At 42.4% G+C, this 16,141-nt stretch overlaps 1 protein-coding gene across 2 annotated transcripts in view; it reads right to left on the bottom strand.

Annotated features, from left to right (window-relative positions):
- LOC117604067 (uncharacterized) overlaps window positions 1-16,141 on the bottom strand; it is a 101,799-nt gene that overhangs the window by 73,941 nt on the left and 11,717 nt on the right. The window contains exons 2-3 of one of the 2 annotated variants that reach the window (XR_013063018.1): window positions 14,839-15,011; window positions 285-2,869 (exon numbers count right to left, since the gene is read on the bottom strand). Coding sequence is in view for 1 of the 2 variants with exons in the window: in XM_034323754.2 (XP_034179645.2) it covers window positions 2,576-2,869; window positions 14,839-15,011 (467 nt within the window). In the remaining variant the exon portion in view is untranslated. Of the gene's footprint in view, window positions 1-65; window positions 2,870-14,838; window positions 15,012-16,141 lie in introns of those variants that run through there. The other variant, XM_034323754.2, reaches the window with a different exon arrangement.

The following is a 16,141-nucleotide window of genomic DNA, read 5'->3' as shown; positions in this document are numbered from 1 at the left end:
CCGTTGTTTCATCCACGAAGACAGACGCGGCTCGGTTAATTACGGGGGAGCCAAGTCGGTCGCGTAATTATTCGTCTTCAAAGCGGCGATTATAAAGCGATTATCGACAAGGATCGCCGGTAGCCTGCGAATACCACTACCAGACGAAAAGACACTTCCGTGGAAACAATTTGTCAGTTGGAATATCATTTTTACCTTGTCAATAACTCGAACGTGTTTCCACTTCGTTAACACAGTGATCAATAACGCAAAAAATTAATAGGAAGATTGCCTTTTCTTTTTACCTTGTTTCTCTTTGGAAGATTGTTGAAGAGGTGGAATGTGGATTATTTGATGGGATGCAGCTTCTGTGTTTAGGTGTGTGATGTGGTTCTGGAGAGGTGGTTTTTGTAGATCATGTTTCTTCTTAATTTTCATGATGATTATTGAAGTAGAACGCAATTTTAAAGTTTCAATGTTTAGCTGGTTGTAATTTGTGTGATGGTTTAGTGTGGTTCATTAGTGCGGTAATTGTGAAGGAACGTGGATTATTTTGCAGGATGAGTTTCAAATGATTCATTATATTTTCTATGTTTCTCAACGATGTAGTTTCTTTAATTTAGAATTGAACTCTAATTACTGCTGAATAATTAGTCTTCTTTGTTATCAATATTGCAAACAGAGGCTCTATTCAAACTTCTCTTCAGCTCTATTTTTCTTCTTTGAAAATTTTCAAAATTTCTCTTGCACACCGTCATTCACTCTATGCCAGTCATTCCTCGATGAAGGCTGGTGAATGAAACTCACACGTGTATCGTGAAGAGATGATATAATTTATTTCGCTATATCGTTAGAACACGAACTGAATCTTCCGGATCCTCGTACAATCCTTACGCGCTTGCACGTCGAGTAAAATCACAATTCTTTTATGTACAACGTATTTACAAACCGACTCCCTCGAGCGTACGCGGGATCGATCGTTCGCCAAGAATCAATCGATCAAAATTCTCCTCGTTCGAAGTCGATCTCCGTTGATCTCCAATCTCCTCGACGAAGCATAAGGAACACCGTGTTATTTTCCACGAGGAGGTTAGCGACGAAAGATAGGATTCTTCGAGGAACGATCGTCGTCATCGAGGCGCCTTTTACTAACGTAATCGATAGAATAATTTAAAATTCATCAGTACATCTCGGACATCGATTCGACATAGGGAATACTGGTGGTCGTTCGTGGTACAACGACGTTAAATACAATCGAAAGTACAATTCGAAGTTTACACTGGGTTTCTTCTTTCTAAAGGGTACGAAGTTTGGCACTCAATCTCCTTCCTCTTCTTCTATCTTTCATTCATTCATACACACACGCTTTCTCTCTCTTTCTCTCAGTGTTTTCATTTCTCTCAATCGTCTTTCGATCTGGCACGACCAAAGCTATTTACACACGTGTCCATTTCAAGGACACCTTTCGTCCTTTCAACGGTAGACGAAGGATAACTTCACCGTGGATCACAGTTCATCGATTCTTCACGGTGTTTATTCACACGAACTATGGCAAGATTTCGTGTAAACCCGGGGCTCGATTCAACCCCCTCGTTCGAGAAACATTCCTCCAGGATGTTTCTGCCGTTTTGCCCCCGATACTCTGCGGACAGGCTCGCAATTCCATCGAGGGAAAAATAGAATGGTTGGATGGAGTTCTAAGTTCCTTGATGCCGCCGTTTCCGCCGGAAACCCGTCCATTTGGCTCGGTACAGCCTCGAAGAACAATGCATCCATTACCGAGCTTCCGAGTTGCCCGAAAGCTCGAGCAATTCCATCAAAGAAACTCAGTCTCGAAGATCCTGCGAGAACTTTGGTTCGAGTCGACTTTTCTCAATTGTTTCGACGCGAGGATTTGGAACTGGACCAATTAAAGGAATTGGTCAAAGATTAAATTTCTTTCTTTCAATAGGAGCTTTCCGAATGACGATCCTCTTTGATGATTAATAAAACATGCAATTTCAAGACGATTCCATTGACTGACTTCTTCAGAGGGATTTGTAGCCTCTTCCCTTCGATGTCACTTAGTTTCATTTTGTACGATCCATTTCATTTTAGAATGAATGGAATTTCACACAATTCCAGTGGCTTCTTTTCAACTACTATCGTTAAGAATGTTCCTCCTTCACACGCAATTCCTATAGAATTTCTACTGATTCCCATATCTCACACTATTCTCCAAGTTCCAGCAATTCCAGTACAGTTTACTCCAAACAATTCTTCGTTTAAACGAACCTCGAAAGCTCCGCGCAGTACACAATCTTTGGATATCCAGAATGAACAAAGAACGCAATTCCATGCGGTTTTTCTCAAACCATGTTCGGCCCGCATCGCGCGATTCCTGGCTCTGGTACAGAGTAATCGACAATTCTTAGCAATTCCTAGTTCGAACTGTCGATCGTGCAGCATGTTAAACCCAAGATTTCCAAGTTCTCTGCCAAGATTCGACGGAATTTCGGCCCGTCGGCTGCTGCGTTTCGAACGATCCAGTCTCAAGGACGTTTCTCGTCGATCAGACGGAATTCCTGGCGCCTTAGTCCAGGCAGAGAACGTCTAGCTACGCCTCCGAACCGCTGGAACACTCGTCGGCCTCCGGATCGATGTGTTCCTCTTCCTCGTCCTCTTCCTGGTGATAGTCGCCCGTCTCCTGCTGCCACTTGCTCACGTGATGGGTGTTCTTGTTGTTCGAATTGTTGTTCGCGTTCCCGCCTCCGCCCCCACCCCCGCCACCGCCACCACCACCACCACCACCACCACCTCCGCCACCTCCAGACTGTTGTTGCGCCTTCGCCTCCTCCTCTTGTTGCATCCGTTTGTGCTTCGTCCGTCGGTTTTGAAACCAGACCTTCACCTGTAACCAGATAAATAATTCCCTTTCGTTAATTACATTCAGGGAGTATGATTAGTGGATGAAGAAATGAAAAATTGTCAATTGTTAAGGCAACCCTTTTACTGTAAATTCTGAAGGAAATTGAACAGAAAGATTCCAGTCGACTTGTTTCGAATAAAATGCGACAAATCATGCCGCAATAAAAGATAAATGACTCGACTCGTCCGTCGATTTCATTCCAGCCAATCCGGTTCGAAATAGGGATGTCGACCCTTGAGTATTGGGAGCGTCGGCAAATTAAGTGGCGACTAGTTATAATCCACCCCAGTGTATCGGAGGAACCACCCTTAAACTGGGTGTATCCGGTTACAATGGCTCGCGTCGGTGACGCTGAACCCCGTGAAAGAAGAAGACGAAAGGGATGAAACGACTGCTGCGAACGAATGAAAGCCAAAACGACAACTATTGTCCTCGAATTGACTGTTAGATACACATTGTCCTACTCGTTCTTCTCCGGCGGGGAAGGGTTGAAAGGAGTCGATTTTCGAACTATCAACGCGTGAAATCAGCATTGTAACTCCGACGACGAGCTGGAACAAGGACTGGAAGGTATGATGGAAACAGAGGAGGGTGTGGATGTTTGTCTAACATCCGATCCAACGTGGTTTTGACAAGACCCGGATTAGCCTCCGTCGAGGGTGAAACATCGACGGATCAGCCAGCGACGGGGTGGAAACAGTTTACGGATATACACTCCAAGATCATCGATACCGAAGGGTGAACCAGTTTGAGGGGTGGAAAATTTTTGCGTATTTATTCATTTTCAAATTTAACAAATAAATGAGACTTCCGATGGTTTTAAGAATTCTCCTTGATACTCGAATCACAAAAACAAATCCACCCTACGCTTTCACCTTACAAGCACTGGTTCAAGATCGAACGCACCCAAGGCGCCCTTTTCAGGACAGTCGACGATCCCAAAATACGCTCGAGGCATCGGCGAATGTACATAAAAACGTAGCTCGGTAGGATCGAATAAAATCGCGGCTACGTCGTATATCGCGAGCCGTATAAATCGTGCAAGCTGCTGGAAGCTTTTATGCGATTTTTACAACGCGCCTCCGTAAAATACTGGCGTCGATGGAGCGTCTCGATGGTGGTGGCTCGGGATGGTAGAGGGAAGGGTGGCGAAGCCCGGTTAAACCGAGTGTAAATCCAGCTGGCCTGGGCCGAACAAAGGGGGGTTGAAACCGTCGAGCTGGTGATCCTGGGGAATAGGCCACGTACGCGCGGGACGAGGAAAAAGGGGTGGCCGGGCTTTTCCGCGTGCGTGAAGATCCGCCAATCGGCTTTCAGGACCGCCTGCGGTCTCCATGGCAACCCACGGGGACACAGGGTGATTACGAAATGGAGATAGGGAGGGGGTAACTCGATTAAACTGTGCGAACGAGGCTCCTGTAGGGAGCGTTATAGGGGATGATACTGCGCCACCGTTAACCATCGGGGAAAAGGAGAGAGGGGAAAGTGGCTCTCTATTTGCCCTCTTAATCATCCGTTAAGTGCCACAATCCTCGAAAGGTTCCCCTGGGTACACGACCGCGGCTATCTAACCGTGAAACTTCCTCCGTTACCCGTGCACCTAGATCGTTCGTTCCGCCATTCATTCCGCGGCTAATTGCTACGATTACGCGGGGAAACATCGTCCCGAGGTGAGGTTAAAGATGGAACTGGGTATCGCTTTTTTTACACAAAATTTCACTGTTATTTTTATGTAAAATATATTAGATTAATTGGAGTAATCAACGGATTGCGCACGGGTAACGAGATATCTCGCGTATAGCAAACGGAAGGTTGAAGATGGGTTTTAATGAAAGTGGGTTTCCTATAGGTGCATATTGATAACTCGACGAATGAAATATAATTGTTGCAAAATGTTGCAACGTTACATGATAATGTAAAAATTGAAATTTTTGATTTTTATAAACGCGGCGCACTGGAATGAAAATTCTGTAAAAGTAAAAGTCATAAATGCAAATCGTTTCAGGCGTCGAACTTCGATCGCGATTTCGAACGTCAGAGTCGCAGAAGGAAAGCCCTGAAAATCGCAATAATGGATTGAACGGAGGCAACGTAACCGCAAAGGGTCCAAAGTCGCCAATTACGCCCATGAACACGGTGCTATCAATCAGCGAAATTTTCGAAAGGCAAATATGGTCAGACAGAGGAGCCTCTCGACTCCTTTGCCGGCGAAAGAGGCTCGCGCAGGTGCCGTGACGAAGGATGAGCGTTCGTCTTCGCACACCTGTGCCCGTGCAAAGCGGACCGACGCGACGCGACGCGGCGTAGAGGCCCCGCGAGCCGTGTTCCACGGGGTCCCACAGGTTCGCGTATAAGGTGTTCACCTGTCACTTAGTCGCGTTCTCCTGGAGCAGCTTCAATTACCCGGCTGCTGGAGCCCGGACCCTCGGATCGCTTTTCCTCCAGATACACGCGTACTTCTCGTTATCTTCTGGCAGGAATCGAGACGCCACGGTTTCTACCCTTCGCCGACGTTCACCACTATTCAGCGCGTGCGATCCTCCGCGATTGATATTAACCGTAATCCTCGGGGTAATTCGATCGATCGGATAGAAAACGCTGGCACCGTGTTTCTACTCGTGATTATCTCGATCTACCCGAGAACCGTTCTCATGGCGAGATATTTTTCGAGTTTAAGGAGAAGACACCTTTCTCGGAGTCTGTGATTTGGATAGGTTTAATTGGGTGACGAATAAACGCGATTTAAGAAGCTTCCGAGATATTATTGTCCTTGTTAATTAGCGTTGAAGATGGAAAAAACAAGGTAATTAATTTCACAGATTCGATTAATTCAGAAGATAATTACAGGATAAAAAGAATGAAACGAGGGTTGGAAAAAAGCGACACGGTACCTCGAGGTATAATCTATTGGAATCTGTACGTTTCCTGTTCAATATAATTAAGTTTATTGGCAACGGTGATTGGCTCGCTTTACGGCCGTCAAGGAAATTGGATATTCGCTAATGGAAATTAACACCGCGAGATCTTAATGACGCGTATCGTGATTCGAAACGGAAGTTTGTCGGTCGTTATTCAAATCATATTCGGATCTCATTTAGTACAAAATTATTAAAAATGAATTTTCCCACGTATTTGTCTACCCTATGTGTATTAAACAATTAAACAAAACGTTGATACGCGAAAGAAAAACATTCGAATAAGAACAACCCCTGATCGCTTTTTTTTCCTCCCCCCGAATAAAATCCATGGAGCTGCATCCCCGGCCAATCGTAGTGGACGACGTTGTCCCGTAATCCCTCGGGGGTTGGCCAGTCACGCTCGAAACATTATTTTTAATCCCCCGTGCGTCGCGACGATCCAACATCCCCCTCGGACCTCTCTGATCGCACGGCTAAATAAACCCGACGATATTATTTTTCAATTGTCACACGTGCGACGATCTCGCGGCCAACATTCGTGTTTTGTTAGGACGAAATTGAGCGTGATCGGACGCGAACGGAAGCCAATTTCCCCTCCCGGATATACCCACCTTCGCCATTTTATTTAGACGCGACGGAAGAGCGTCGACGTTTTTGAAAATACCCACAAAGCATCTGGTAAAAGACACTCGAGTTGAGTAAACTTTTTTTAACGGTAATTTATGAATTAGAATGCTTGGTATTATTTTTAATAATGATATTTGGTGTCAATTTTATTAATAATTGATCGAGGATAAAAATAGTATTTGTCAAGTATCGAGGTACAATTTTAATAACATCGAAGACAAATATTTACCACCGACTGAACTCCAAAGATTAGTATTTGAACAATCTTTCTCCCCTTCTATTGATTCAATGTCTCCTCTCTGTATACCATCCTACCTGGTATTGTTAATCCACGGGGCAGGTGTCGCGCCCTCTTTTCGAAACGTCACGCTTGCCATTCCGTTAACAAAATATCATTCTCTTTTTTAATCCGGCTAGAAATCCAGTCGTTTTATCGTCGGAAAAAATTGTGTGGACCTTTGATAAACATATGGTCCGTGAAAAAAAAAATGTGTTCGATGGAATTGGCGTTCTGTTTGATCACGTTATTTATCCCTCTGTGTATTCGTACATGGATAGTCTACAAATCATTGGAACTGATAGAAATAATGATAGAAAAATTATTTAAAAAATTTCTAATGGAAATCTTGTTCTATCAGAAATGTATTGCAGAGAAAGAGCGAATGCATTCCTGTTTCTAAAGTGTAACGATTTCTTCGGCCGATCTGAAATCGGTTGAAGGAGAAGCTTGCCCGCGAACGGAGGCCGACAGTATGCACACGAAGTCGACGACACACGACAGTGACATGCCAGAATCGTGACGAGAAAACCAACGTGTCCTTCTCTCCCCTCTGTTTCCTCGTTTCGTCCAAAAAGGATGAGGAGCGAACGAGAGAATCGGCTTCGCCATGGACGAACAGAGCACCGCGCCTATCGTTTACGCCGATCGTTCGAATCGGGAATATCATTCGCGTTTCGCTTCTCTTTGACAAACCGGGGACACTCTTTGATTCTGCCGATCGTTTGGTGGACTCTGCCCTTACGTTCGCCAATTTTCCTTTTGGAATAACAGATTTTTCAAACCGATCTCTTCGACCTATAACGATCCACAAATTGGTATTGTTAAATCTTTCGATCTTCATTAATTAGAGAGGAGAAAAGAAATAAAAGTTTCAAGGTCCATCGAATCCGTTCGTCAAAGAATTCAATTAACAGGGCAAACAATCGACTTCGGTTTCCACCTGACCGGCGCCACGATTCAAAACACCATCCCACTTAATTGAAAACGATCCTTTCCTTTTTTCCAGCACGATGGCCACGTAAAAGGCGAAGGATGTGTGTCAACGAGAGCGAGTCGGACAGAAAGTAAGAAAGAGAGAAGAAGAACGATTCGCCACGCAAATTCCATCGCTTTAATTACCTATTGTTCCTCTCTCCTCCTCTTTCTTTCCTTTCTTTCCTGACTCGCGAAGCGTAGAAACGAGACAAGCACCCTCATCGCAATCCAATTAGCGTAATATCGTTTTTCTAGCGGAACGATAAGCGGCTCGTAAAACGTGAACGACACGCACGAACGGCCGTTCACGTGGAAAACTAACGCTCGATAATGCTCGACAAATACGTTGTACCACGATTAACAGACAGAAATCTGTACGGCTAATCGTTTCCTGTACGATCGAGCGCGATTATGTACTCGTCCAGTCAGCTTTGACGTTGTCTGGTCTCGATAAAAATTAATGGATTCGATTCGAAGCTACTTGATACCATTGGTACCAATGTAGATTACTGTTTATAACGCAAAACTTGAGCTTTAGAACTCAAGTAGCTAGATAATTTTTCTCCAACAAGGCGTTATGCTTCCTTATAGACATCAAAAATTTTTCCGGAGAGTCGGCGACGCACGGTACTTAGACTCAGAACCTTAGAATATCAGAATACGAGTACTCAGAAATTTTTCCCTAAGTCGATTCGCAGTAAAGTTCCCTCAACATCCGTCGTATATCTTTGCAGAGAAGTTTGAATTCACAAAAGAACCGTCGAATTGTTCGCGGAAAACGTGTCGTTCGCCATCTCCCGCGATGAATCACTCTTGTACCGTTCGATTCTCGAAATTCCGCGTTCCTGTTCGCCGCGAATAAAACGTAAACGAGAGAAGGAATAATAAAAAAAAAGAAGGAATGCCGCACGAGCTCCCGATATAATATCAGCAGGCTATTATTCCCGTCGAATCGCGTACCCTGTTGGCCGGCGTATTACGTTGCCGTGGACGGTAATGGAAAGAAGTTTTGCATATTATGCAGGCCGCGTGCGGATTCTCTATGCATAATGAGGTGTGTCGTCGCTGGACTGAGAATAAAGCATTGCGAATGCGCTGTCATCCGATATTGTATGTGAACGTGGCCTCCTCTTCCTGGCGCAATTATGCGACCGGCTGTCCCCGCCGTTACGCGTTAATTATCTTTCGAATTAACGCTTCGAATACCTCGACGATCTTCATTTTCATACCGTCGTACCGTTTATATACCTTCCCATTACTCAGTTTTAACGTTATTAAATTATTTCTATATTTCTGAACTGTCAAATAAATACCCGACAATGTTTCATTGTTCTAATTAATGTTTAGTTAGACTGAAGGTCTATCTAGAGATATCTGAGCGCGGTTGGTCACGCTGCCGCGTGACCCGCCGAAATCTAGGGATCCCTAGGATCGACAGTAGCTTAAATAAAGAAGTAATAGAACTAAGTGATTCGAAGGCGTATTTGCTCAAAATCAACTTAACTATATTTCTGTACTGTCAAATAAATACCCGACAATGTTTCATTGTTCTAATTAATGTTTAATTAGAATGAAGGTCTATCTAGGGATATTTGAGCGCGGTTGGCCCGCCGAAATCTAGGGATTCCTAGGATCGACAGTAGCTTAAATAATCATAAAAGTAATGGAACTAAGTGCTTCGAAGGCGTGTTTGCTCAAAATCAACTTAACGAAACATATGATATCACGACAATGAGGTAAGCGTTAAAATTGAATTGCAAATTACCGCTAGAAGTGTGTACTTTCTTGGCTTACCGATGAACGCCGGTTGCGCGACTGATAGTACCATCAATTAGATTCTTTTTATCTTCCACGCTTTGATCCAGTACCCGATACGTGATCACCTTGCAAAGTAACAAAGATGCTGGTTGATACTTCATTGTTACTCGCTACTTGATATTCCGCGTGTCCGTCAACGTTGTTGAGACATTGTTTCTTAACATGAACGTAACCCGTTTCAAACGATGGAATTTGTTAACCGGTACCTTGATTTCGTCACGAGAGTTCAAGAAATATAAATAAACACATCGCTGGCACGATTGCTCGTCGAAATTTCTGTTCAGTTTCCGTAAAAGGATTAAACCGACGTCCAATTCACAAATTACGAATGTTGTTGGACGAACGATGATCTACGATTAGAGGATCTAAGAGAAATAGTCCGAAAGACGGGCAACCTGTGATTTTCACCAATTTGCACCATCGCGCAGCCGAATTTGATTAGGCATACAGAACACGGGCTGTTTCCCTTTGGCCCGGGGTGTTAGCAGATCAAAATCGTTGTTGGCAGACTGACCGACGTAAAAAAGAATATGTGCCCGAAGCTACTCCGACAATGTTCTGACACAACAGTGTGGACCCGGCATTACGCCCGGGTTCGCGAAAAAACCACGACGGTTCGCGAGATTATAAGGTTGTTAACGACATGCAGTCGCGTTCGCTCTGGCCGATGCAAATTACGCGGTAATATACAGTCCGGCATGCTAATAACGTTGCAGTAAATATCACCGCGTATTTCGCGTCGAGAATATACGACCGGGACGCGTTTATTTTTCCCGCGTAAAACACTCGTCGACGTAGTGCGCATGCGCGTCGTTTAACGGGGTACGTATGAAGAAATTGGTTAGTCGAATGTTTGTTTGTATGCGGCACCAATTATTTTATGGTAAAAATATTCATGAAACCTTTATGCGATCGTTTTTAATAAACTTTAAGCTTTAATTTAATGTATCATACGTGCTATTTGGTAATACTTTTATGTCATGAATTTATGTTTGAATTTTTATGTTTCAAAATTGACCATTTGATACGATAATGAAAATCACGAAAAATGAATAATGTCTCACTCGTATTTCAGACTATCTTAGATACTTTTTTTGATAAAAAGAAAAAAAGATAAAGAATCAGCCTCTATTGTCCTTCGTTGTTCTCTCCAGGCAACACCGAAAAGAGCAGCATTTTCTGTCGTTCCCTGATAAGCGGCAATTAACCGAATGATTTACGGACCTGCTGCGAAAGCAACGTTGGCCATGCTCGAACGATTATTTTGTAAACTCCTTGGACAGGTACGAGAACAACCGTGACGACGAATGTCTGATTTATCGTCGACCTTCTTTTCCAATGCTTCCATCGCCTCTGGGCTGACGCGTTAATTATTCTGGTTTAATAGAGAGCTTTTCAAAGCTTTCTCTTATCCTTCCTTTTTTATATTCATTTTTATGAAACTTTGATGCCGATACCATCTCTTCCTCTCCAAGGTGGTTGTTAAGCTTGTTGATTTATTAAACGCGTTACAAAGGTCTCGCTTGTTTTACCTTGTTAATTGTAGGTGTTAATCGTGGTTCCAGTTTGAAACACCGTGTTTGCTCGTTCCTGACGTGTCCCTTCTTTTTTCTTTTTTTTCTCGTGCTTTTCATCGTGGCAAATCGTTTCTGTTTAAACGAACAATCTGTATTCCCTGTTTCGTTATTAATCATAGACAATCACGGTTAATGGTGTTTGAGTTTGAACGTCGAGTCATCAATATTAACCGAGTTGTTATAGGATGAACATCCTATTGGGACTTGCTCTTTTTAACCTTTTTTTTTCTTCTTTTCGTTTGCTTCGTTAATGCAATCGTCTCCTGGTGGACTGGTAATCTGTTGGCTGGTTTATAAACACGTAACAGGTCTTGATGTTTTGCGTTGTTAATTATCCGCGCTAATATAGGAGAGTGAGTCTTGGCGTCAAGATACCAAATAGAGATCCTCGCGTTCATGTTCTCCCTTTGCTGCTCTCCGCTTTTTCTAACGCGATCCTTTCTCATTGAACCGGTGATTCGATTTATAAACAAACAACTCGCGACTCCTTATGCTAATTAACGGGGTATATACTAATTACCGATGGTATTTTCCATCTGAAATTATTAATTTTCAAATCTGCCAATTTTCCAAATTATTAATTTTCAAATCTCCCAATTTTCTAAATTTCTAAATTTTTAATTTACCAAATCCCTCGATTTGCAACAACCTTGACTCGTCCATTGTTGGCGGAAGTCAAAGGACAAGGACTACCCGAAGATGGATACCTCGTCAAGTCTGCCTACGCGTTTCGTGCTGGTTAAAAAGGGAAAAAATCATCGAAGACTACGGTACACGATTAATGAGCCGAATCATTTTCCCTGGTATACACGCAAGCTTTTAAAATTGATACCACGCTGACGACTTTAATTGATTACGAAGCAGCCGGAAGACGATAAATCTTCGAGCTACGGATTTCGATCAACGTTGCACACGTAGATGATTAATGCCGATGCTGCTGTAATGTTGATGATTCGACCCTGTAAACGCACGTTGTGTCGTTAGAAACGATCTGACCGGCAACCATCTACTTTCTCTAATAAATCTACGACACCCATCGAACAAACGTTACGCGAAAGGGTGAAAAACAAAAGACAAGTCGAGGAATTTGATTCATTTTAACGAACCTCCATCATTTCGCAAAATTATTACTTCTGAAGTCTTTTTTTTTTTAGAAATTACAATGAAATACACGATACGATCGATATAAAATTAATATTGAACGCGAAGAAATATAAATAAACGTCATCGATAAAGGGCGGAGGAACAAATCATCACCAGGTGAATCCTCGAAATGACGTTTTGATAGCTCAAATAAACAAAACGCGAATTTCGCAAAGGAACAGATCGACCATTCATTGTCCACCTGTCCGTTCAACTAACAGTTATCGAAATTCCCATCTCCGCTTCTCCAGTGGCAGACGATGACCGATACAAACGTATTCGTCTTTAATTACACAACTGCACCGGGTTAATTGCAACGCAAAAGCTCGTTGCTCGCGATAATAAAAGTGCAACAAACAGACGTTTATTTGCATCCCTCGAACGAACCTGAAACAATTTCACTGCAAGCAATAACGAACTGTTCGAGGGAATATGGATACCAATCGCGTTTCATTTTGAACCGTGTAAAAACGAAACTAGGCGAAGATAATTGGACTAACAGGAATCAGGCTTCCCTAACTCGCAAAAACAAATGGCACAAGGAAATTATTTATTTTTCTTTACAACTCATCCTCCCTTCTTTATTTTTCAACGATTCTACTCTGTATTTTATTCATTCAAAGAGGAATGGTACTTCAACTAGTCACTCGAGTGAAGCATATGGAAAATTAAATTTATTTATCGAGAAATAAATTGTATTTAACCTATGATGTTGGATTTACTTTTGTGAAAACTATTTAATTCACGGATAGAAAACTGTTTCGTGATCGCGATTCCCGGGGTAATGCATTCGCCGGGTAATTGCCGGGCTAATCGCGGGTAATTAGGGCCTTAATGAGGGCCACCGGGTCGCGTGTAACGTACGCTCCGCTTTATGAATCTTAACAAGCGCGAGAACAAGCCGCCTGGCGCGCTTGTACGCTCGCAAAATTGCACGCGATTCGGCTCCGCCTGAAAAACTATCAACCTATCTTCTTGAGATTTCAATTTTCAAATCGATCAATAATCCCATTTTCAATGGGCCAATAAACGTGTCAAACGAATGAATCTAATAGTGATAAAAAATATTACAAATTAAACGAAGGAAATAAGAATTCAAGGGAGGGTTGAATCAGATAAATTTCTACGGAAATTAGTCGGTGTCGAAATTATCAAAAATTTGATGCAGCTGCCAAGTTTATTCATCGTTCGCGGTAGCAACGAATAAACTGATTTAAATGTTTACCTTTCTTATCTCGCATAAATTGCAAGTGTGCATAATAAGTTTAATTAACGAGCTCGCGTTAAGGGCCGTCTCGTGAAACGTGCAACACGCAACCCCTCGCTTCCATAGGGGATGTAAGCAGCGACTGAACTTCACTTGCTCGATACTAATTACATTCCAAACAGAGCCTTAATAGCACTGTGATTTTTCATCGACCTCATTCTTATGATTAATGTAACCAACCCTCCATCACAATCTTTTTAACATAAATTTACAGTGAAATTTATCACTCTAAATGGTGTATACCGATGCAATTTTAACTCGACGAGGATAAAAGACCATGTGGCCTTTTATGAAATTTTTTTATATTTTTCAAGAAATGGATATTCGTATTCATTATCCGAGGACCGTTTTAATTGAAATAATTTGCAACCATTGAAATAAGGAATAAAACAACGAAAGCCTGTTTCCATTGAAGTATCAAGATGGCGTCGAGGCTGGTTCCTCCGTTCTGCGAACGTAATTCACAATACCATCCCCCTTGCTCCCCTCCCAGCCCCTTTTTTGGAACACGTTACGCCCATGGAATACGTAATAGTGTGATATATGCACGTAATGCATCTGGAGTGTTCAACATGCACTTGGTGCATATGGGTGAAAGAATATCGCACACCACCAAAACACCCCTCGATCGTCTATTTAGCATATCAATCCCCTCGTTACTTCGCTCTTTCGTTCTGCGAAAACGCCATTAAAATTCGATAGATGCCACTTTTCTTATAGGAATATAATAGAAACTGGCTAGGGGGTTGAATACTGCTAAAGTGCTTTTAAGTTCATAAGTACTGGTACATTTAAAATTTAATTTCTAATAAGTTATATCAAAATGTTGTAATGTATAAAATTAAAATTTCTTAAGCAAACTGAAACACTTCGGAAATCTTATCAAAGGAATACCTAATTCATTTTGAAAAACACAGATTAACCGATACCGAAGGAACGCTGGTAGTCGGTTTACGAGAAGAAAAAAATAAATTGCAATGTTAGATGCTGTGCGTGAGATAGGCGTGGAATTTTGTCTACGTTCCCGATAATTGAATACAGGTTCTCTTTAAACGAGGTAATTTGATGCCGCTTGCGCTGCTTCGCACCCTTACGCCCAACCGCGTTGTAATTACCGTTCTAATTGTCCGGTAATTAACCGCAACGTGATTCCAGCATGCTTACGAATGTTTCCCACTTTTCAGACACGGTTTCTGAAGAAATCTATGCGATCTTCATTTCGGATCGTACATATCTAAAGAGAAGCTTTCTGTCGAAATTTTATCAAGCTTCGAGCGGACGCACGATTCGATAATTTCGTAATTTCTTCGCTACGATTACGCTGGTGTTAAGGAGAAGAATCTTACCTGCGTTTCCGTCAACGATAGCGCCTGCGCCAGCTGCTTCCTTTCAGCGCCGACCACGTAGTGATTTTTCTCGAACGCGTGCTCCAGCTTCAGCAATTGGCTGGGACTAAACGCCGTTCTTATTCTTTTCGGTTTCCTGAATGGTTGTAACAAGAATCCTGGTATGTCGGGACCTGAAACAGAGATGAAAAGACAAATTACTGGGTGTTGGAAGGCGATGATAAATTTGAAAGATGGGAGCTTGTATCACTCATCGGAGTAACCCTAAAGACGTTACTGACAATGGTAATTTCTTACTTTGGAAAATTGGAAAATAAAAAATTACAAAGATATTACAATAGTAATTTCTTCTTTTTGAAAATTAGAAAATAAAAAATTAAATTCTTTTCAATTTCTATTTCAATTCCTCCAATATCTATCTCATCCATCTGCCCCAAATACAAGAAAACGAAGGGGTTGTAGAAAATCATGAATAATTAAGAGAAGAGTATAAATCATACAGCAAACTCGTCCAATTCAAGCGGACAATGTTTTACCAGATGGAAGGAGATAACCCGATGTTCGGTGATAATTCATTAGGCACTAATTAATTTTTAAACGGCATCATCGCGGTGGCTGTCGTCGCAGGGGTAAAGAACGACACGCATGCCTGATTCGCTCATAAGAGCCGGCTATGCATAAGTCTTGAAGAAAATAAAAAAAAAAAAGGCTAAAATGAACCAGCTGCACGAGCTCGGCTACCTAGAAGTCCGTTCGGGTAATTGAGTATTCCCGCCTCGAAAGAGTCATGTCGATCGACCGATACCTACGTCTGCCGGAAGTCGGCCCGGAATACTTTGCCCGGAAAGCTCGGGACGATAAATCGCTCGATTCTCGACCCGTTAACTCTCTCCGCCAACGTTTGATCTGAATCAAATTTCCAATTTTCACCCTCGCTAATATCAAATTTTCTTTTGTTGCAATTTAAAAAATTTCCATTTGCTACCTTGGATTATTAATAATTGTTATTAATGTTATCATTGATGCTGTTGATGATTATGATGTGATAGTGGTATTTGTTTACAAGAAGCCAAGGCAGCATGTTCCTTCCATCAAGGATGTAAGTTACGCGTTAAGCCGTAATCGTAAGAACGCTCGCACGTGGAAACGCATCTTATTTAAGCTTGCGCGTACATACATACGTGATGTGGCCATTAAATCGGCCCTCTTGCCGACCTTCTCGAGGATCGTGCGTGCGGCTTAAAGACCCAGTTAACATTTCAAGCGTTTTACCTAGAGTCTTTGCATGACAATGCATCGATCG

Source organism: Osmia lignaria, chromosome 11, assembly GCF_051020975.1.
Source record: "Osmia lignaria lignaria isolate PbOS001 chromosome 11, iyOsmLign1, whole genome shotgun sequence".
NCBI lineage: Eukaryota > Metazoa > Arthropoda > Insecta > Hymenoptera > Megachilidae > Osmia > Osmia lignaria.
Note: the sequence above shows the minus strand (reverse complement) of the source record. Positions and strands in the feature narration are given on the sequence as shown.